Raw genomic sequence first — 22,896 nt, 5'->3', positions numbered from 1 at the left:
GTTCTATTGGCCAACGCGCAATGATTGGAGAATAAACTGGATTATCTACAACCAAGACTATCCTACAAACGGGACATTACAAACTGTATTATCTAATCTTTCACCGAGTCATGGCTGAACGTCAAAATAGATAATATAGAGCTGGCTGGGTTTTCTGTGCATCAGGAGGACAGAGCAACTACACTACCATTCAAAGGTTTGGGGACACTTCGATACTGGCACTAAGACCGCACTCAACAAGCTGTATAAAACCATAAGCAAACAAGAATGCTCATCCAGAATGCTCATCCAGAAGCGGCGCTCCTAGTGGACGGGGACTTTAATGCAGGTGAACTTAAATCCATTTTACCTCATTTCTACCAGCATGTCACATGTGCAACTTTACATGTGCAACTTTACATGTGCAACTTTACCCCTGTACAAATGACCTCGACTAACCTGTACCCCCACACATTGACTCGGTACCGGTACCTACTGTATATAGCCTCATTACTAACCTGTACCCCCGCACATTGACTCGGTACCGGTACCTACTGTATATAGCCTCATTACTAACCTGTACCCCCGCACATTGACTCGGTACCCCCTGTATATAGCCTCATTATTGTTAGGTAAACCTATTTCTTTAACTCTATTTCTTCAACTGCATTGTTGGTTAAAGGCTTGTAAGTAAGCATTTCACGGTAAGATCTACACCTGTTGTATTCGGCGTACGTGACAAATACGATTTGATTTGATTTGAAAGTAGAATCTTGTACAACTGAGTTTCTAATAGGTTGTGCAATTCCCAGCATGAAAAAGCCTTTGCCATGCCTTGAGTTAGGATACACACTGCATACTCCCCGTGTCTGGTTGTGAGTTGAATGGGGCTGCAGGTCAGTGTCGGACCAGAGAGCCTGTGGTTGAGAGGCCCTTGAGGCCCACTTGTTGCTCTGCCAAAAGGTGGGTGGAAAGACCTCCATGGCTCCTCACCCTCTTAATCATTTATGTAATGGCTCCAGAATCCAGACAAATACTGCAGATGGGAAATATGGCAAAAGCCTAGTGAGGTTTGAGGTGTGAAACAGTTTGAGTATCCCTTCTTCTCTTTAATACAAACACTTTTTTTTCTCCGACATGAACTAATACTGATTCCTGAAAAAGTCCAAGCTAATAGAATAAAATATAAAATTGTGAATTTGCAAGTGGGTGTGTGGTGGTGACGAAATTCACAAATCTGCCAAGAGAGATCTTTATATCAGACCTATTTACACAAACTGTGTCATAAACAAAATCTTGTCCAAACCAATTTGTCATGGATGTTAGTCATTCGATCAAGTCTCCACGGCTATGGGAAGATGTGACAAGCCTTGTGATTTATCGTTGCAGATATTTCCCACCATGCGATGTCACGTCCTATTACAACAGAGGGCTATGGTCCCATGTCCACAATGACCCTCTGTGTTCTAGCTCCTGGGACCTAAATCTACTACAACCATTCATTCAATAAGCAAGTGAAAAGTATGAAATCATCAATTACTGTAAAACCCTCCGTCTTTTCCAGTTGTAAATTCCAAGCAGATTATTTCATGGATTGGAAACGTATCGAGAACATTGTGATATCCATTACCTAGTCCATTACCTAGTCCATTACCTAGTCCATTACCTAGTCCATTACCTAGTCCATTACCTAGTCCATTACCTAGTCCATTACCTAGTCCATTACCTAGTCCATTACCTAGTCCATTACCTAGTCCATTACCTAGTCCATTACCTAGTCTACCTAGGATGGTTTCCTAGTCCATTACCTAGTCTACCTAGGATGGTTTCCTAGTCCATTACCTAGTCTACCTAGGATGGTTTCCTAGTCCATTACCTAGTCTACATAGGATGGTTTCCTAGTCCATTACCTAGTCTACCTAGGATGGTTTCCTAGTCCATTACCTAGTCTACCTAGGATGGTTTCCTAGTCCATTACCTAGTCTACCTAGGATGGTTTCCTAGTCCATTACCTAGTCTACATAGGATGGTTTCCTAGTCCATTACCTAGTCTACCTAGGATGGTTTCCTAGTCCATTACCTAGTCCATTACCTAGTCCATTACCTAGTCTACCTAGGATGGTTTCCTAGTCCATTACCTAGTCTACCTAGGATGGTTTCCTAGTCCATTACCTAGTCTACCTAGGATGGTTTCCTAGTCCATTACCTAGTCTACCTAGGATGGTTTCCTAGTCCATTACCTAGTCTACCTAGGATGGTTTCCTAGTCCATTACCTAGTCTACCTAGGATGGTTTCCTAGTCCATTACCTAGTCTACCTAGGATGGTTTTTCCTAGTCCATTACCTAGTCTACCTAGGATGGTTTCCTAGTCCATTACCTAGTCTACCTAGGATGGTTTCCTAGTCCATTACCTAGTCCATTACCTAGTCCATTACCTAGTCCATTACCTAGTCCATTACCTAGTCCATTACCTAGTCTACCTAGGATGGTTTCCTAGTCCATTACCTAGTCTACCTAGGATGGTTTCCTAGGATGGTTTCCAGTCCATTACCTAGTCTACCTAGGATGGTTTCCTAGTCCATTACCTAGTCTACCTAGGATGGTTTCCTAGTCCATTACCTAGTCTACCTAGGATGGTTTCCTAGTCCATTACCTAGTCTACCTAGGATGGTTTCCTAGTCCATTACCTAGTCTACCTAGGATGGTTTCCTAGTCCATTACCTAGTCTACCTAGGATGGTTTCCTAGTCCATTACCTAGTCCATTACCTAGGATGGTTTCCTAGTCCATTACCTAGTCTACCTAGGATGGTTTCCTAGTCCATTACCTAGTCTACCTAGGATGGTTTCCTAGTCCATTACCTAGTCCATTACCTAGGATGGTTTCCTAGTCCATTACCTAGTCTACCTAGGATGGTTTCCTAGTCCATTACCTAGTCTACCTAGGATGGTTTCCTAGTCCATTACCTAGTCTACCTAGGATGGTTTCCTAGTCCATTACCTAGTCTACCTAGGATGGTTTCCTAGTCCATTACCTAGTCTACCTAGGATGGTTTCCTAGTCCATTACCTAGTCTACCTAGGATGGTTTCCTAGTCCATTACCTAGTCTACCTAGGATGGTTTCCTAGTCCATTACCTAGTCTACCTAGGATGGTTTCCTAGTCCATTACCTAGTCTACCTAGGATGGTTTCCTAGTCCATTACCTAGTCTACCTAGGATGGTTTCCTAGTCCATTACCTAGTCTACCTAGGATGGTTTCCTAGTCCATTACCTAGTCTACCTAGGATGGTTTCCTAGTCCATTACCTAGTCTACCTAGGATGGTTTCCTAGTCCATTACCTAGTCTACCTAGGATGGTTTCCTAGTCCATTACCTAGTCTACCTAGGATGGTTTCCTAGTCCATTACCTAGTCTACCTAGGATGGTTTCCTAGTCCATTACCTAGTCTACCTAGGATGGTTTCCTAGTCCATTACCTAGTCTACCTAGGATGGTTTCCTAGTCCATTACCTAGTCTACCTAGGATGGTTTCCTAGTCCATTACCTAGTCTACCTAGGATGGTTTCCTAGTCCATTACCTAGTCTACCTAGGATGGTTTCCTAGTCCATTACCTAGTCTACCTAGGATGGTTTCCTAGTCCATTACCTAGTCTACCTAGGATGGTTTCCTAGTCCATTACCTAGTCTGGTCACATTATAGGATGGTTTCTGACATAGAATACATAAAATAAATGGTTGAATCTAACGTAACGTATTCAAGTCTCCATGCGATATGTTCCCATCACTACAGTGGCTTGATGGAGAGGAATCAGTGTTTGAGCCCAGTGGAGAGTTTCTCCTGTAATGAGGCCATAGTGCTGATAGAAAGCAGGACTGAAAGAAAACACCAGAAATGTATTTTTGGATCTATTTCAAAAGCACATGGTCGTTATAACTTCACGCTACTGTTAGTTCATGAACTTGGAAGTAATACACCTCATTTACATTTTGTTGCCTTGGTTATAGCCTGTCGTTATCCACTGTTTTATCTGACATTTGGTTTGAGAGAGATATTTCACTGCACTGTGGGGGTAATATTAGATCATTTGGAAGGCATCAAAAAAAATGTCCAGGTTTATTTGGTTCTCTACGTCACCTATCCTTGTGTAATTCTATCGCGTCTATTCTTTCTACTCTGTGATAACTGAATATGTATCAAACTTGGTAATAAACATTGCAAGTTTTTCTGCCGGCAGCTCCTATAAGCTTTAGGGTTCGTTTCAATAAGCAGTTCTGCTACATTATTGTGTAACGTAAATGTGTTTTTCTCGATTACACCATTGCTCCTTTAAAACCTTGGTGACAAAAGGTTTGTCCACGATCTTTAATGCAACGTTGGTGAAGGGATTCGACGGCAACAAAGCGTTATTAAAGGCATCCTAGCAACACTTATATAGTGTCTTCAGAAGGTATTCAGACCCCTTGACTTATTCCACATTTTGTTGTGTTACAGCCCCAATTCAAAATGGAGTAAATTGATTTGTTCCTCACCCATCTACACACAATACCTATATAATGATAAAGTGAACACGTTTTAATACAGTTTAGCAAATTTATTGAAAATGAAATATAGAAATATATCTTTTGCATAAGTATTCGCACCGCTGAGTCAACACATGTTAGAATAACCTCAGGCAGTGATTACAGCAGTGAGGATTTCTGGGTAAGTCTCTTTTTAAAATTCTTCAAGCTCTTTCAACTTGGTTGTTGATCATTGCAAGACAGCTATTTGCAAGTCTTACCTATAGATTTTCAAGCCGATTTAAGTCAAAATGTAAAAACTAGGCCACTCAGGAACATTCACTGTCATCCTGGTAAGCAACTTCAGTGTATATTTGGCCTTGCGTTTTAGATTATTGTCCTGCTGAAAGGTGAATCTGTCTCATTGTGTCTGTTGGAAAGCAGACTGAACAACGCTTTCCATAAGGTTTTTGCCTGTGCTTAGATCCATTCCATTTCTTGTCAAAGACTCTTTGCCTTTGACAAGCATACCTATAACATGATGCAGCCACCATCATGCTTGAAAATATGAAGAGGGGTACTCAGTAATTTGTTGTGTTGGATTTGCCCCAAACATAACACTTTGGATTCAGGACAAAAAGTTTATTTGCCACATGTTTTGCAGTATTACTTTAGTTCCTTGTTGTAAACAGGATGCATGTTTTTTAAAATATTTTTATTCTGTACAGGCTTCCTTCTTTTCACTCTGTCATTTGTATTGTGGAGTAACTACCATGGTGTTGATCCATCCTCAGTTTTCTCCTATCACAGCCATTCAACTCTGTAACTGTTTTAAAGTCACCATTGGCTTCATGGTGAAATCTCTGAGCGGTTTCCTTCCTCTCTGGCAACTGAGTTAGGAAGGACGCCTGTATCTTTGTAGTGACTGGGTGTATTGATACACCATCCAAAGTGTAATTAATAACTTCACCATAATCAAAGAGATATTCAATGTCTGATTTTGTATTTTTTTAATCTTTTTTTTATACCTGGGGTGGCAGGTAGCCTAGTGGTTAGAGTGTTGGTCCAGTAACCGAAAGGTTGCTAGATTGAATCCCTGAGCTGACAAGGTAAACATCTGTAGTTCTGCCCCTGAACAAAGCAGTTAACCCACTGTTCCCCGGTAGGCCGTCATTGTAAAATAAGAATTTGTTCTTAACTGACTTTCCTGGTTAAATAATGTAATATACCAATAGGTGCCCTTCTTTGTGAGGTATAGCACAACCACCCTGGTTTTTGTGGTTGAATCATCGTTTGAAAATCTCAACCGAGGAACCTTACAGATAAATGTACGTGTGGTGTGCAGAGATGAGGTAGACGTTCAAAAATCACATTAAACACTATTGATTCACACAGAGTTCGTTCATGCAACTGTAACAGAATAACTTTAAACCCGTCCCCTCGCCCATACCCGGGCGCGAACCAGGGACCCTCTGCACACATCGACAACAGTCACCCTCGAAGCATCGTTACCCATCGCTCCACAAAAGCCGCGGACCTTGCAGAGCTAGGGGAACTACTACTTCAAGGTCTCAGAGCAAGTGACATAACCGATTGAAACGCTATTTAGCACGCACCGCTAACTAAGCTAGCCGTTTCACATCCGTTACACAACTTATGTGACTTGTTCAACTTATTTAGGATTTCCATAACAAAGGTGTTGAATACTTAATGACTCAAGACGTTGCAGCTTTTCATATTTGATTAATTTGTAAACATTTCTAAAAAACATAATTCCACTTTGACATTATGGGTATTGTGTGTAAGCCAGTGACACAAAATCTAAATTCAGGCTGTATGTGGAATAAGTCAAGGTATATGAAGACATTGTGAAGGCACTGTAATTGGCTAACAACATCCCACATGGGATCTATGAGCTGACAGTGTGTGTGAGAGTTGACAGAAGCTTGGAAGAGACCTAAAACTGTTGTCCTGTTACAACTGTAACTGACAGTTAGACTTACAGGTTATCTCGTGGTCTTTTGTTTGAATTGTTTATGTGTCCGCTGTGCGGGGGAAATGATAATGCAAGCGGAACTACGTAGCTAATACTGTTGTAACGGGGATCGTTATTGTAGCAACACACCTTTGGAGGGAAGGCAATCCTGCGCTGCGTTAGCTAAGTTTTCATGTCATCGGGAGTAGTTCATAAAGGTTGAAGAGTATGTTAGGATGAAGTGTGAATTCATGCCAGGAATAATAAGTGTGAAGTTTGATTTCCTCCCTTCTGTAATAAGCAGCCAATGAGGTATTTGTTCCTTTATTCATGTGTTAATCTGAACCTGTTATAACGCCGGTTAAACTGTTATGTATGTAAGCACTTCAGAGTTATACCAAGCTAATAAGTCACTCGTAAGATAAGGTTGTAAGAGTGTGCTTAACTGTATTTTTCATTTACTTTATAGTTCTCACGGAAGGTGATAATTCTGACTAAACTACAGAATAAAGCCGCCAGTTAAAATCAAGGAACGGTTGTGCTCGTGGTTACTGAAGGAGCTACAGTGAGAACTCAATGCTCTTCACGAGCAAGAGAGAAAGAAGAATCACATCCAGCTGTAAAACGTCTACAAGATTCCCAAATCCTGGTAGACCCTGTCATCTGCCAGATAAGAGTTTTGCACCTACCTGCAAACTAAGAAGAAAATCTCCACATGAGGAAGCATCGTGAGGCAACATAAGGTCAAGACTAACAGGAAAGTCAGACACGCAAGTACAAGTCAAGGTGTTTGAAGGTGGTCCTAGCCTTGTGAACAGCTAATAAGAGACTTTAAGATTACAATTCGTAAGGACTGGAGATAGTTGTCTATTTCATAAATACTCTGGTATTATGCATTTGCTCTTTCTATCTTAATGTATCACTGGTATGTGTTACTGAAAAATATTATTTGATACTTACTAAAAATATATACATAGTCACAAACATTAAGGGTCAGCGTACACCTATTAATTATATATTCACATGTAAGTTAATAGTGTAATTGTTTGGTAAGGTGTTTGTTCAAGCCTTTGTTACAAGCATTATACATGTTTATACCACGTACTGAGTTTTAAATTACAGTGAATTAGAGTATAAATTACCTACTCACTTATCCAAACCTTAGCTAGAATTGATTTGACTTGATTTAGAATGTCAGAAAGAGGTAGTTTCACTAAAGGTGATAGAGATGGGGTGGGTCAAGTTGAGCAGCTGCAGCAACACCTCGCAAACTTCGAGCCTTCATCAGAACAAACAGAACAGCAGGAAGAGGCCCAGACTGGTGTGGAGACACTTCGGCCAGTGAATGATGATACAGAGGCTGCTAATGAGATAGCACAACAAGAGCCACGAAAAGGTGAGAGGGTCTGCAGGTTAACTGAAAAGGGCAGAGAACTGCGCGACGAAAGGTGGAGACAGCTCGAACATCGTTTCAGGGTCAGCTATGAGAAGTGGAAGGCTCTGGTAAAGGAAGCAAAACTGTCACTGACAGGCTGTTGCTCTGAAGACCTACTAGAAGACCTCTTAAACAAGATTAGCCATACCTCTACAGAGCTAAACCTTGTCTACGTAAATTTGCGTCAAATCGACATTCCCGACAACGATATACGACGCAGAGTTGATACTTGTGAAGCAGTTACAATGTCTATTATCAAGACTGTAAGGTGTCATTTAAAAGGCAGGGAAGAAGGTCAAAGTAACCAGATAGAGTCGCACTGGAAGGACAGCAATTCCTTGTGCATGTCTGACCTCTCACATAAGTCAAGTATCAACTATCAGCCCTCAAGTGCTTCCTCCCAGTCTCAAAGCAACTCAAAGGTCAACTCCAGACGCTCAAGCGTGTCATCTGTCAAGAGACAAGAGGCTGCGGCGGAAGTTGCTGCTAACCAAGCAGCTTTAGAAGTAATGGTTAAGCAAGAACGCCAACTAGAAGAGCTTCAGCGACTCGAAGATGAAGATAAGAAGAGGACAGCGGAGCAAGAAGCTGAGGCTGTGAAACGCAGCTTAGAAGAAGCTAGGCTGCGAGTCAAGTTAGAGGTAGAAAATGCTGCCAGACGAAGGACACTAGAAGACAAGCGTAGAGAGTTAGAGCGCCTAGAAGTGCTCAAGAAACTAAATGCTGCCAAGGCGCGAATGCAAGTGTATGAGCAAGATGAAAACTCAGAGGACGAGATGAGAGAACTACTCTCTAACTGCAAATCTGTGAAAGAAGTCACGCACAGAAGTGGCTCATTTCACAGTCTCTCACCACAACATGTTGTGACAAGCACACAGCAAGAAGATGGCACCAAGACCATGTTCAGGTTACTAGCGGAATCAATCAGTGAAAGCCGCCTCCCCATACCAGAACCAGTAACATTCAATGGAGAACCACTCTCGTTCACTGACTGGAAAGTCTCTTTTCAGACTCTGATAGACAGGAAGAACATACCAGTAACTGAGAAGATATATTACTTGAGAAAATATATTGGTGGGCCTGCCAAGAAAGCCATCGAAAGTTACTTTATGTTAGGAACAGAGTCAGCCTACTATGCGGCATGGACCATTCTTGAAGAAAGGTACGGAAACAAATTCCTCATCGCCAAGTCCTTCAGAGATAAGCTCAATGCATGGCCTAAGATAGGATCCAAGGACAGTCTTGAACTTAGAGACCTTGTAGACTTTCTTCGCAGCTGTGAGGCTGCTATGTCTCAGAATAAGGGCCTGGAGATGCTTAATGACTGTAATGAAAACCAAAAGATCCTCGCTAAACTTCCAGATTGGCTAACTTCAAGATGGAATAGAAAGGTCATAGACATCTTAGAAGAAACTGAGATCTTTCCAAGCTTCAGTCAGTTTGTGAAGTTTCTCACGAGAGAAGCAAAGATCGCTTGCAATCCTGTGACATCCCTTCATGCTTTGAAACCAAGCGAAGATGGAAAACCTAAGACGCCAAGGATTCAAAGCCCCGGAGCAAGGGCATTAGCAACTAACTCTGATGAGAAAGATACTGTTACTAGTTGTGTCTTCTGTGAGAAGTCAGGTCACAGTCTCCACAAATGCTGGAAGTTCATGGATAAGCCCACCGCAGAGCGACAGAAGTTTGTTCAAGAGAATAAATTGTGCTTTGGCTGTTTAAGGCCTGGGCATCGCTCAAAAGATTGTGATAACAGGAACACCTGCGACACGTGTCAGAGGAGGCATCCATCCTGCCTGCACGAAGATCGTACTAAAGAAAGGTTATGGGATAGGAAGACCTCACAAGATAAGGGGACAAGAGCGTCAAGTGAGGCCATATCCAACAGAGTCGTAAGGGACATTAACAACACTCACACCTCCACAATCATTCCAGTATGGGTGTCAACCACAAGTGAGCCAGATCGTGAAGTTCTTGTGTATGCACTTCTTGACACCCAGAGCGACACCACTTTTATCCTTGAAGAGACAACAAAGGCTCTCAATACAAGGAAGGAGCCAGTCCAACTGAAACTCTCTACAATGGCTTCAAGGAATACCATTGTGTCCTGCCAGAAGCTGTCTGGTTTGCAGGTTAGAGGGCTTTACTTGGAGAAGAAAATCCCTCTGCCAACGACCTACTCGAGAGAGTTTATTCCTGCAAACAGAGATCATATTCCTACTCCAGAGACTGCAAGAGCATGGTCTCATCTTGAACACATTGCAGAGGAGATTGCTCCTCAACAGAGCTGTGATGTCGGTCTCTTAATTGGCTACAACTGCTCCCAGGCTCTCCTTCCAAGAGAAATTGTGTCTGGTAAGGGAAATCAGCCTTTTGCTCAGAGAACAGATCTTGGCTGGAGCATAGTCGGCTATGGAAATCCATGTATCGACTATGGCGACCCTATTGGAGTGAGTCATCGGGTTATCGTTAGACAGGTGATGCCAAGCCTTCAATCTTCTTCCAACCTCACAAATCAAGTACACTATGTTTGTAGAACACGTGTAAGAGAGGTAATCACAACACTGGACATTATCAAGACGCTTGAATCTGACTTCAATGAGAGAGCTGCAGAAGAGGACCTCATATCTCAAGAGGATATCCGGTTCCTGAAGAAAATGAAAGAGGGCATCAGACGTAAGGACAATGGACATTATGAGATGCCGCTGCCGTTTAAGGAAGAAAGACCCAATCTGCCGAACAATAAAACATGTGCAGTTCACCGACTCAAGTGCCTGGAAAGGAGGCTAAGGAGAGACAAGCAGTACTACAAGGACTACACAGCATTCATGGAAGAGACTATAGCTTGTGGAGATGCTGAGAAGGTCTCTAAAGAGGAAATTAACAAGCATCCAGCATGGTACATCCCGCACCATGGGGTTTATCACCCACAAAAGCCGGGAAGATACGAGTCGTCTTTGACTGCTCAGCTAAGTTTCGAGAGACGTCCTTGAATGATCATCTCCTTACCGGTCCAGAGTTGACAAACACATTGCTGGGCGTCCTTTGTCGTTTTCGTAAGGGGCCAGTTGCAATCATGTGTGACGTAGAGCGCATGTTCCACCAGTTTCATGTGAAAGCAGAAGACCAAGATTATCTACGGTTCCTTTGGTGGGAGAACGGAGATCTAGAGTCTCAACCCTCAGTGTATCGTATGAAGGTCCACTTGTTCGGCGCAGCTTCATCTCCTGGTTGCGCCAACTATGGTCTCAAACATCTTGCTGCCGAAGGACGAGGAAGCTTCAGCGAGAAGTCTATCCAGTTCATAGAAAGGAACTTTTATGTTGATGATGGGTTGACGAGCGTATCGTCTGAAGCTGAAGCGGCCCAGCTGGTGAAAGAAGCAAGAGAGCTTTGCAGCATCGGCAAACTTCGGTTGCACAAGTTTATCTCTAACAGCAAGGAAGTTATAGCCACAATTCCCAAGGAAGAACGTGCCAAGGGTGCCAAAGACCTGGATATGGCTCTGGGTGAACCACACATGGAGAGAGCGCTTGGTGTACTGTGGTGTGTCGCATCAGACGAGTTCCAGTTTAGAGTAGTTGTCAAGGAACGCCCACTCACAAGAAGAGGAGTGTTGTCTACAGTAGCCTCTGTATATGATCCGCTTGGGTTTGTGGCACCCTTTGTCCTGGCGGGGAAGCAGATCTTGCAGCGGATGTGTCGTGACAAAATCGATTGGGATGACCCCCTTCCAGATGACCTACGTTCCCAGTGGGAATTCTGGCTCCAAGGTCTACAAAACTTGTATGAGGTAAGGATCCAACGAAGCTACTTGCCATCAAGTTTCAAGGAGGTGCAGAGTTATGAGCTCCATCACTTCTCTGACGCTAGTACCTCAGGTTATGGAGAGTGCTCATACCTCAGAACAATCAGCACCGCAGGAGAAGTTCATTGCTCCCTAGTTATGGGGAAGTCGAGAGTCGCCCCTCCAAGGTTACGACCATACCACGACTGGAACTTTCAGCAGCGGTGGTAGCTGTTCGAACAAGTGACATGCTCAAAAGGAGCTAGAGATACAAGGTCTACAGGAATACTTCTGGACTGACTCGAAGGTAGTTCTTGGCTACATCAACAATGAAGCCAGAAGATTCCACGTCTTTGTAGCTAACCGTATTCAACGCATTAAGCAAAGCACAGATCCCGAACAATGGAGATATGTGACCTCTGAAGAGAATCCTGCGGATCATGCTTCCAGAGGTCTCACATCAGAACAGCTCATGGCTTCCAACTGGTTCACAGGTCCAGACTTTCTTTGGCATGAAGAACTTCCCAAAGGACAAGTCAAGGGGAAGAGTTCTCAAACAATGATCCAGAGCTGAAATCCCTGGTCCATGATACCCAAGCAAAGGAAGAAAGATCATTACTAGATCACCTTCATAAGTTCTCAGACTGGGCAAGAGTGGTAAAAGCTATTGCCAGGCTCAAACGACATGTCAAGGAAGCCATAGGCTTAAAATTGAGGTCCAGTGAAGCTACAAGCATAGAAGAAAGGAGAGAGGCAGAACTCACCATTATAAAGATGGTTCAAGAAGCAGCCTTCTCCCATGAGATACACAATCTCAGGCACCAGAAAGACATCAAGACCAAAGATAAAGCAAGCAAGTTGCGTAAATTGAGTCCATTTCTGGATGAGCAAGGTATCCTCAGGGTGGGAGGTCGCTTGGCTCATGCAACTCTTCATTCCCATGTGAAGCATCCCGCAATCCTGCCAAGAGATAGCCACTTGTCAGTGCTGCTCATCAAGCACTATCATGAAAAAGTACGACACCAAGGACGTGGAATGACGATCAATGAGCTGCGATCCAACGGTATATGGATCCTAGGATGCAGCAATGCAGTTTCCTCTCACATCTACAAATGTGTGAAATGCAGGAAATTCAGAAGATGTACAGAAGGGCAAAGGATGGCAGATCTTCCAAAGGAACGCATGGAGACCGCGCCTCCCTTCACATACTGCGGGATGGACTGCTTTGGACCTTTCTATGCCAAGGACGGAAGAAGAGAGTTAAAGCGTTATGGGCTCCTATTCACTTGCATGGGCTCCCGAGCAGTTCACATTGAAATGCTTGACGACTTAACCACCGACGCTTTTATCAATTCCCTGCGTTCATTCATTGCCATACGTGGTAATGTTCGTCAAATCAGATGTGATCAAGGCAGCAACTTCATTGGCGCAAGACGCGAGTTTGTGGACGCCCTGAAAGAAATGGATCAAACACGACTGAAGGAACTTGGATGCGAGTTTATCATGAACACCCCATCTTCAAGTCACATGGGTGGTGTTTGGGAAAGGCAAATCCGCACGATACGAAGTGTCTTAACATCCACTCTTGATCAGTCAGACGGAAGACTCGACACCGCTTCTCTGCGTACCTTTCTCTATGAAGTCATGGCGATTTTAAATAGTAGGCCCCTAACTACGGAATATCTGAATGATCCATTAGGTCCAGAACCTCTCACGCCAAATCACATCTTAACAATGAAGTCCACAGTTATCTTACCGCCACCTGGACAGTTCATCAAGGAAGATCTTTATCTCCGCAAGAGATGGCGCAGAGTACAATTTTTAGCCAATGAATTCTGGACAAGGTGGAAGAAAGAGTACCTCCTAAACCTCCAACACAGACAGAAATGGAGTAAAGACAGAAGAAACGCAAGGATTAATGACATTGTCATTTTGCAAGATGATACTGCACCACGCAACCAGTGGAAATTGGCAAAGGTTACAGAAGTGTACCCGGGACAGGATGGCCGGGTGAGAAGAGTCAAGTTACTGATCAGCGACTCAACCCTAGATGAGAGAGGTAAACGCATCACCAAACCCACCTATCTGGAGAGGCCCATCCATAAGACAGTCACCCTCCTGGAAGCCGATCAAGAAACCTGCAGACCCCTTTCACAGAAATCACCGGTGATTGGTGGGAGTGTAACTGACAGTTAGACTTACAGGTTATCTCGTGGTCTTTTGTTTGAATTGTTTATGTGTCCGCTGTGCGGGGGAAATGATAATGCAAGCGGAACTACGTAGCTAATACTGTTGTAACGGGGATCGTTATTGTAGCAACACACCTTTGGAGGGAAGGCAATCCTGCGCTGCGTTAGCTAAGTTTTCATGTCATCGGGAGTAGTTCATAAAGGTTGAAGAGTATGTTAGGATGAAGTGTGAATTCATGCCAGGAATAATAAGTGTGAAGTTTGATTTCCTCCCTTCTGTAATAAGCAGCCAATGAGGTATTTGTTCCTTTATTCATGTGTTAATCTGAACCTGTTATAACGCCGGTTAAACTGTTATGTATGTAAGCACTTCAGAGTTATACCAAGCTAATAAGTCACTCGTAAGATAAGGTTGTAAGAGTGTGCTTAACTGTATTTTTCATTTACTTTATAGTTCTCACGGAAGGTGATAATTCTGACTAAACTACAGAATAAAGCCGCCAGTTAAAATCAAGGAACGGTTGTGCTCGTGGTTACTGAAGGGAGCTACAACAACACCGGATGTCCCCCTAATTGCACCCTTTTCCTTAAACACTGACTGTACAAAACATGAGGAACACGTTCCTAATATTGAGTTGAACACCCCCAACTTTTTACCACGGAACAGCCTCAATTTGTCAGGGCATGGACTCTATAAGGTTTCGAAAGTGTTCCACAGGGATTCTGGCCCATGTTGATTCCAATGATTCCCACAGTTGTGTCAAGGTGTCTGGATGGCCTTTGGGTGGTTCTACTAAGCAGTGTTGCAGTTCCCAACAGCCTTGCACCTGGCACCTACTACCATACTCTGTTCAAAGGCACGGAAATCTTTTGTCTTTCCCCATTCACCCTCTGAATGGCACACATACAAAATCCATGTCTCAATTGTCTCAAGGCTTAAAAATCCTTATTTAACCAGTCTCCTCCCCTTCATCGACACTGATTGAAGTGGATTTAACAAGTGACATCAATAAGGGATCATAGCTTTCACCTGGATTGACCTGGTAGGTCTATGTCATGGAAAGAGCCGGTGTTCTTAATGTTTTGTGCATGGTGTATATTACACTACTTACTTTTGACCAGGGCCCTGGGGAATATGGTGCCATTTGGGATACAGCCAGCGTCAGGGAAGCACACATCACGACAACACTCAGTCGGACTCCTCTCAGATAGCGAGGGAGGAGAAGAGGGCCGCCACCACGATGCTTCTGCTCTATAAATGATCTAGTGGGATTGGACATAAAATGCCATATTCTGGACTAATGTGTTTTTGCTCAGTTTAAATTACATTATTTTCTTTTCAACAAATACTATTAAATGTGTGCTTTTGAAGGTTTCATTTGAGTGTACGTCTCTGCTAAAAATTAGGCAAATATTGATATAGAACATTTGAATAAAAACTCAATTTTATCATAATATATTGATATTTTATTAATATCCCTTTTCTTAAAGGATATCATGTACACCAATATCCTTGGCAGTTAAGCGCATTCAATGTCTTTAGAAACCAAAAACAGTCACTTGGTTTTACAATTACAAATAACCACAAAATAATGAACTGCATGTAAATAACATGCAAAAATCCCATGCCTACTCAGTAGGTAACAACATTTTGACTGCTGAATATGTACATATTTACGCTTTCAATTATAAAAAAATATATTTTTTCACTTATATTCTTGTGTAAGCTATGACCTCGGTTCCCTCCAAATCATCCCTTACATTCCGTGAAGAATACACTTCACATTCTAAGGCTACTTCAGATGCAACGCATCCAAATCACAAACAGAGTTTAGTTTGCTGAGCTTCACAAAAAAAAGGCACAAAAGAAATGTTAATTAAAAATTATTTTTTTCATGAATCCATGTTGAAAAAGGAACAGGGAAGAGAGTACCAATGGGTAATATACAAAGCAATAGAAACAAAAATGTGTCTTACAGTAAACATGCTTGAGTACGTCTCCAATAAAACATGGTTTCACCATTGTTACTACATACGAGAAAACGTATTCAGAGAAACGTGGTGCCAACAAGTTCCCATGATACCATGTAAAGAACAATCATCTACAAAGTCAAAAAGGACACAGATACACGGTCTGCATATCATCAGGCTCTTTGAATTTCAGGCTGTCAGTATCAAAAAGTCCCACCAAAATCACATTTATCCTTTGCTCTCTACATATCAGAAGACTCGTTGAAGTACTGGGGTTGAGTTGAAGAGAGAAACCGTTCCCTTTCCATCCTCTGTCGCTATCGGTCACGTTTCATGATCATTAAGTGCTGTACGAACACAGGGGGAGAAAAAGTGCCTTCGAAAAGGTAACAATGATGTTTGCTTGTTCTTTTCAAACAGAAATAAATGATAAGTAAAGATACGAAAGTCTTAGTAGATGTCAATGTTCTTTGGAGAGAGGGTGGACTGCAGGTCTGACTGAGGAGTGCCCACAGGGGAGCTGTAAATGTTTGTGGGGGAGCCGTACGAGGTGGATAAGTGCGTTTGAAATGTACTGGAGGCTGAGGAGTACATGGTGTTGACTGATGGGGAGCCATAGGAGCTGTGCACTGGGGAGGAGTAGCAGGAGGGCACTGGGGAGGGGTATGAGGACGGCACTGGGGAGGGGTATGAGGACGGCACTGGGGAGGGGTATGAGGAGCTGGGAGAGGGGTATGATGTGGAGGGGGAGGTGTACCCTGAGACTGGGGAAGGGATGGCTATGGGGGCGGACCCTACCTTCTCCACCTTCTTGTCCTTCTGCCTCAAGTGGATCTTGGTGTGCCGTTTTCGTTCATCGCTGCGGGCAAACTTGCGGCCGCAGATGTCGCAGGGGAAGGGCTTCTCGCCCGTGTGCGTGCGGATGTGCGTGGTCAGGTGGTCACTGCGGCTGAAGTTGCGCATGCAGATGCGGCACTGGAAGGGCTTTTGGCCCGTGTGGATGCGGATGTGGCGTGTCAGCTCGTCTGAACGGGAGAATCGGCGGACGCATGTTTCCATGGGGCAGGCGTAGGGCCGCTCGTGAGGCGGAGTCTTGCACTGGCGGTTGGGGTACTTGCGCATGCGGCTGGGCTTCACCAGCTGAGACTGGTAGGAGCCCTTCAGGTCCTGAGAACCAGGCTTCACCAGCTGAGACTGGTAGGAGCCCTTCAGGTCCTGAGAACCAGTCTGTGTGGCGAAAGCCTTGATGGTGGACAGAGGCGTGAGGGAGAGCTGCTGCTGGATGCTCTGACACTGGAAAGGCTTCTGGTCAGGGGGAAGCAAGCTGATCTCACCCTGCTGCTGAGGAAGTAGATAGTCTGGTATCATGGGCAGAGACATGTTGGAGGAGCATGTCTTGCTGCTGGGGTAGGCGGGTGGTGGGTACTGGACTGAGCTGTTTGAGGGGCTGGAAAAGGTCTGGTTGGAGTCAGGGAAGAGGTCAGGGCTGACGCTGCAGTAGGTGGTGCTGGTGTCGCCGATTTGGATGGGCCAGCTCACGGTGTGGGAGGAGGAGCTGGCCGGAGCAGCAGAGGAGCATGGGGCAGCTGAGGTGGGTGGTTGGGACATGCCCATTAGCCCACTGACCAGGTTGTATAATGGCTCTGGCCACAGGCTGTTGCTGCAACTGGTTGCAGGCTCCAGGGTGAACCTCCCTGTGTAGGAGACGGAAGGCAGGCGAGGGGTTGAGTAGGTCTGCTCCATGAGAGACTTCTCACAGCCGATAGAGATATCATGCAATGTATCTGAAAGAACAAACAGCGAGTGTTAAACATAACATTGACATTTTCTACAGATGGCAGACCCCCCCCCTGCTGTTGGGGGGTGAGCACAGGACAATCCTGCTGGCTCATACAAAATACACATTTACATTACATTACATTTAAGTCATTTAGCAGACGCTCTTATCCAGAGCGACTTACAAATTGGTGCATTCACCCCACATCACATTACTAGGAGCAAATGCTGACAATACAAGATCATTTAAATCATCAAAAAAATAAATACCAGTATAGCTCTAAGCACTATAATAGTAATAATTATTTTGTAAAACTATTTATTATTTATCAAAACCTCTTAGCTTATTCATATTTTTTTTGCATAGACTGCAGGCTATGTCAGAACTGAAATGCAACCTCATTGATTATGCGCATTGCCATGTAATATTTCTGAGTGTGTATGATGTATAAAACCATAAAGAGTTAGGAGTTGGAGCAGCCCTTACCTCCAGTCAGATGGTTGTATGAGTCTCCTGGCTCCCCGGTACCAAAGCCTACACCGTCTGGTGCAGAGGCAGTCAGGAAGGGGGTCCCTGTTGAGTGGAGCAACATCATCTCCTCCAGCTTGGGGTAGCTGTCCATGGGAGAGTAGGAGAAGCCCAGTGGGTCTGAGATCTGCAGGGCTGAGGGGAGCATCTCTGTCTTGGCTGCAGCCATGGTGTTGTGCTGCCGGTGCTCTGACTGTATGGAGAAACAGAGGAGGTGGAGACGCAGCTGACGCTGCAGCTTTTTGTCTCAGGTGAGAGGAGATTACCAGCCAGTTGAATATGCTGCTGCTGCTCTTGTTGAGGAGGATGGTCTGAGGAATCCAATGCTGTAAGATCTGCAAGACTTTGCTGCATTCAATTTCGCAAAAGTTCCAAGTCTTCAATAACGATCTTGTGGTTCATTCATTCCCATAACGGTAGAAATTAAAACATTTTTTTCCCTTCTAGTTATCCCGATTTGTAATAAAGAAATGTGTAGTTGTGTTTTCCCTTTTGATTAACTTTTTCGCTTTTAGTTCACGTGTTTGGTAAGAATAATTTCGCTAACGTACTACGGTGCTTCCTGCTCTGTACTGACATGAGCTCTGTTAAACTCCGAGGGCTGTTTCACTAGGCTGAGGATTCCCACCACTTTATAAAGCCTCTTGCCGTGACGTAGATGTTCAAATAAGGACAGGAGGAAGACCATATTTAGACAGAGCAGTTGAGGACACCGAAGGCTTGACGGAATGAATGGGGAGAGCTGGAGACTGTTTATCAACATATTCTGCAATATTCACAGATTTCACACGGTGCATATTATAACAAAAATAGTTTAAATCTAGAAATACACGACGGTTGCTGCTGCTTTGCCATGGTTTTCGGAGTAAATGCACACGTCCTATCTGTGCAGCGCACCGCCATTGCCGGAAACCCCAGCCACGACATGCCATATAAGGTCTTGCCTTCACAAGGATCCGTTCCGGTGGGTTTCCACTTCCTTGTCCTTATTAGGAATTTCCCGGGGGGGGGGGGTAATACTAAACTGAGCAGAGCTCGGCAATAAATGTTCGAGACCTGCTCAGATCCAGCAAGTTTTGAGGAAATAACTAATGTCTGCACCGAAAGCAATGCTGATTTGTATTTGTTTTTTCAGCTTTATTTAACCAGGTAGGCCAGTTGAGAACAAGTTCTCATTTACAACTGCAACCTGGCCAAGATAAAGCAAAGCAGTGCGACACAAACAACAACACAGAGTTACACATGGGATAAACAAACATACAGTCAATGTCGCGAAATGTTGAGTGGAATTTGATGCACATACATTCCAAGGGGCCATTAAAATTATGCTAGTGAGAATAATTGTAAATAGGCTACTTTTAAAAATAAATAATTGTTGTAATCAAATCAAAGTTTATTTGTCATGTGCGCTGAATACAACAGGTCACCTTACAGTGAAATGCTTACTTACAGGCTCTAACCAATAGTGCAAAAAATGTATTAGGTGAACAATAGGTAGGTAAAGAAATAAAACAACAGTTAAAAGACAGGCTTTATACAGTAGCGAGGCTATAAAAGTAGTGAGACTACATACAGACACTGGTTAGTCAGGCTGATTGAGGTAGTATGTACATGTAGACATGGTTAAAGTGACTATGCATATATGATGAACAGAGCGTAGCAGCAGCGTAAAAGAGGGGTTGGCGGGTGGTGGGACACAATGCAGATAGCCAGGTTAGCCAATGTGCTGGAGCACTGGTAAAGTAACTATGCATATATGATAAACAGAGAGTAGTAGCAGCGTAATGCAATAGATCACAACACAAAGACATTTCACGCGGCTCGGTGACAGGTCAATGATATTTAATCTAAACTTTAAGAAGTAAAATGTGTCAATTTATTTAAACGGCCGCAGAAACATTTCCTTCCACAAAAAAATGTCAATATATTTTTAGGAAGACTCACTCAATGAAATATGCATTGTGAGATGTACAAGGTGGTGCAAGATGTTTTCCGCAAATCAGGTGGCGTATTCTATTCTTGGGCACTTTGTCCCTAAATCAAATCGTATTACATTAAATTGTTCATGGCAGATTTGTAGGATGCACAAAATATTTCATTATACAGTACAGTATATCACTAAACCTGTGATCGCATAAGCTTTCTTTATGTAGGCTATTGGGTGCCAAATCCTACTCTATTGCAGAGGGGGTTTTCTTGTTCAATACACGAGAGTCCCTTACTCGGCACTATCCATTTATTAGATACTATCTACTGTTGAATGGGAGCAATATGCTGATTAGGTGAGAAAGTGGTGCTGGGGGTTGCCCCGCGTTTGTAGCTCAAACAGTGGAAGAATTATGAAGAGCTCAAATATAACTTTACTGAAATCTTTAGGATAATATGTGAGTAAAATGTTGTTTTTTTAAAAACACAAGTAACAGTAATCGATCCGATAGAGATCTGTTCTGTTCTGCCTCTGTTTTGTTTTCTATGGCGGTTCTCTGAAGTCAACCCGAGGGCGCAATAAAGCCTTCGACCAGCGATGTCTCAACTGAGCATGCTCCCTATTTCAATCTGTTTATCTGGGTCAGAGGTTCCTGGCAGACTTCCTTGATTTTGTGTTTGCGATGGGAAAATAGGCCAAAACAAAGCGGTCACATCTCTTCTAATGCCATCAAATGTTTTTTGTCTGCATGAAAAGAGAAAGAAGTTAGAGGCTGGCAGAAGTCTTTCCTTGTAGTCCAGTGGATAGGTGAAATAATCGTGCACTTTATGATAAAAGTATAAAATTTGGTACACTAATAATTGCTACCTTAAGGAACATTTTAAGGCTTGAGTGCAGTCTTGAAAGCCTTTCAGTCAACCATTTTATTAAAATGTTCACCATTCAGACTTTCTATTAGGATAAATAGAGTAAAATAATTTAAAACAATATCAGAATGACTTTTTAAATGTTGTGTACCTGTAACTGAAATGAAATGGCTAGCTAGTTAGCGGTGGTGCGCACTAATAGCGTTTCAATCGGTGACGTCACTCGCTCTGAGACCTGAAGTAATTGTTCCAATTTCTCTGCAAGGGCCGTGGCTTTTGTGGCGTGATGTGTAACGATGCTTCGTGGGTAACTGTTATCGGTGTGTGCAGAGGGTCCCTGATTCAAGCCCGGGACGATAGTTAAACTGTTACATACCCACTAAATAAACACCACAGATGATATAGACAGTAATTCTGATTATAAAGTACTCTTAAGACCTTAATAGGGGTCATATTGAGATGCTTTTGACCATATTCCAGTGGCTACGCGAACAAACTGTGGACTTTGTGATAGACCCACCAAATTTCACATGGCTAGGGCATGTATAAAGAAGTAATTTTGGCTGTAGTGCCATCACAGATTTAGTCCATTACCAATATGGCCACCAACCAGCCACACGAGGCCATATTGGACACGATTTACATGGCCATATCTCCATAAATAATTGGTACATACAGCCTAATATTTGCTTAAATGATTGAGGGGGTATGGAAAACAATATAATGGCCAAAATATGCCACATATACAGTACATATCCTTCATTTTAATAGAAAGTGTTAAACTTGTGCCAAATTACGTGGTCTGGCCCACATGGGGTGAAATGTAGGGAAAATAGAGGGATTCTGAAAGACACTCATGGTGGTGTCCACTGAAAGTTGACTAGCAACAACTGGGACAGAAAAGTCACCCACCATGAACGCCCACTAAAATTGGCCAAGAAGAGGGAAACAAAAGAAAAACCACACACCAAACTTAAAGATAGGAGTCTAACCTCAAAACATAAATGAAAATCCAAAACCCTTAACAATCAGTCTTCAAGCCTATCGATGGTTTAGGATGTTCAAGATAGTGTGGAAAATATAATCAAATAGATAATGTATGTATTTTTTTATGTTAAAATGTTGAAAGATGTTTTTGATATTACAAAAAAATGTATTTTTAAAATATTTAAATCCCTCGATTGAGAGGATCGCATTTCAGCATGCTTCTAATGATTTCAAAATATCTGTGGATTATAATGATATATACAATAACATCTAACAGAACAGTGCTTGCATCAGCCATACATCCCATTCAAAATGGTAGAGTTCTATTGGAATGGCCATATGTCCATGGTTCTATTTCCAACATTCCAAGTACAGGGAAGTAAGTAGAGTGACATTTTCTTGTCAAATGAATGTTTTTAAATTGACAAAATACAGAATATCATATTATTTATCATTGCAATCTGTAGACATTAGAGAAAACTAATTTCACAGTTTTAAGTGTTTAATAAATGTAAAATACTGAAAATTTTGACGAAATTTAGGGACACTTTTTCACCACTTTTATACAAAGTATTTTTTTTAAAATACAGTTATATAGCATACTTATTGTGTTCTCCAGACCCCCTCGTTAGACTAGTAACCGAAAGGTTGCAAGTTCATATCTCCGAGCTGACAAGGTACAAATCTGTCGTTCTGCCCCTGAACAGGCATGCATAGGATCAGAGAGGCCACTGTTCCTAGGCCGTCATTGAAAATAAGAATTTGTTCTTAACTGACTTGCCTAGTTAAATAAAGAATAAAACAATTATTTATGCAGATATATTTATGTGAATCCTGCCCAATATCGCCCTAGGGATCTGATTGGCTCTGGAGTGGCGGTCTGCCACATAATTTCGTATGAGATTTAATGATGATTGTGCTAAATGGTCATGTTTTTTTTCTCATGATGCGGCATGCACCATAAGATCAATGTGC

General features: G+C 42.9%; 1 protein-coding gene across 1 annotated transcript; it reads right to left on the bottom strand.

Moving 5' to 3' along the window:
- Nucleotides 1-15,733: 15,733 nt before the first annotated feature.
- LOC124014437 (early growth response protein 1-like) lies at nucleotides 15,734-18,755 on the bottom strand. Its single transcript, XM_046329418.1, has 2 exons — nucleotides 18,100-18,755; nucleotides 15,734-17,620 (listed from the first exon to the last, which is right to left on the bottom strand). Exons 1-2 carry the CDS (start codon nucleotides 18,308-18,310, stop codon nucleotides 16,287-16,289), a joined length of 1,545 nt encoding a protein of 514 aa, XP_046185374.1. The 5' UTR covers nucleotides 18,311-18,755; the 3' UTR covers nucleotides 15,734-16,286.
- Nucleotides 18,756-22,896: the final 4,141 nt, after the last annotated feature.

The sequence above is a fragment of the Oncorhynchus gorbuscha genome, linkage group LG02 (genome assembly GCF_021184085.1).
Source record: "Oncorhynchus gorbuscha isolate QuinsamMale2020 ecotype Even-year linkage group LG02, OgorEven_v1.0, whole genome shotgun sequence".
Taxonomy (NCBI): Eukaryota; Metazoa; Chordata; class Actinopteri; order Salmoniformes; family Salmonidae; genus Oncorhynchus; species Oncorhynchus gorbuscha.
The sequence above is the reverse complement of the archived record's forward strand: the minus strand, read 5'-3'. Positions and strand labels throughout refer to the sequence as shown.

Bases quoted from the DNA above. Each gene is read 5' to 3' on its own strand.
- LOC124014437 (XM_046329418.1), bottom strand. From the start codon at position 18,310: ATGGCTGCAGCCAAGACAGAGATGCTCCCCTCAGCCCTGCAGATCTCA. The intron at 17,621-18,099 runs GTAAGGGCTGCT...TTGTTCTTTCAG, and splicing joins ATACAACCATCTGACTGGAG to ATACATTGCATGATATCTCT.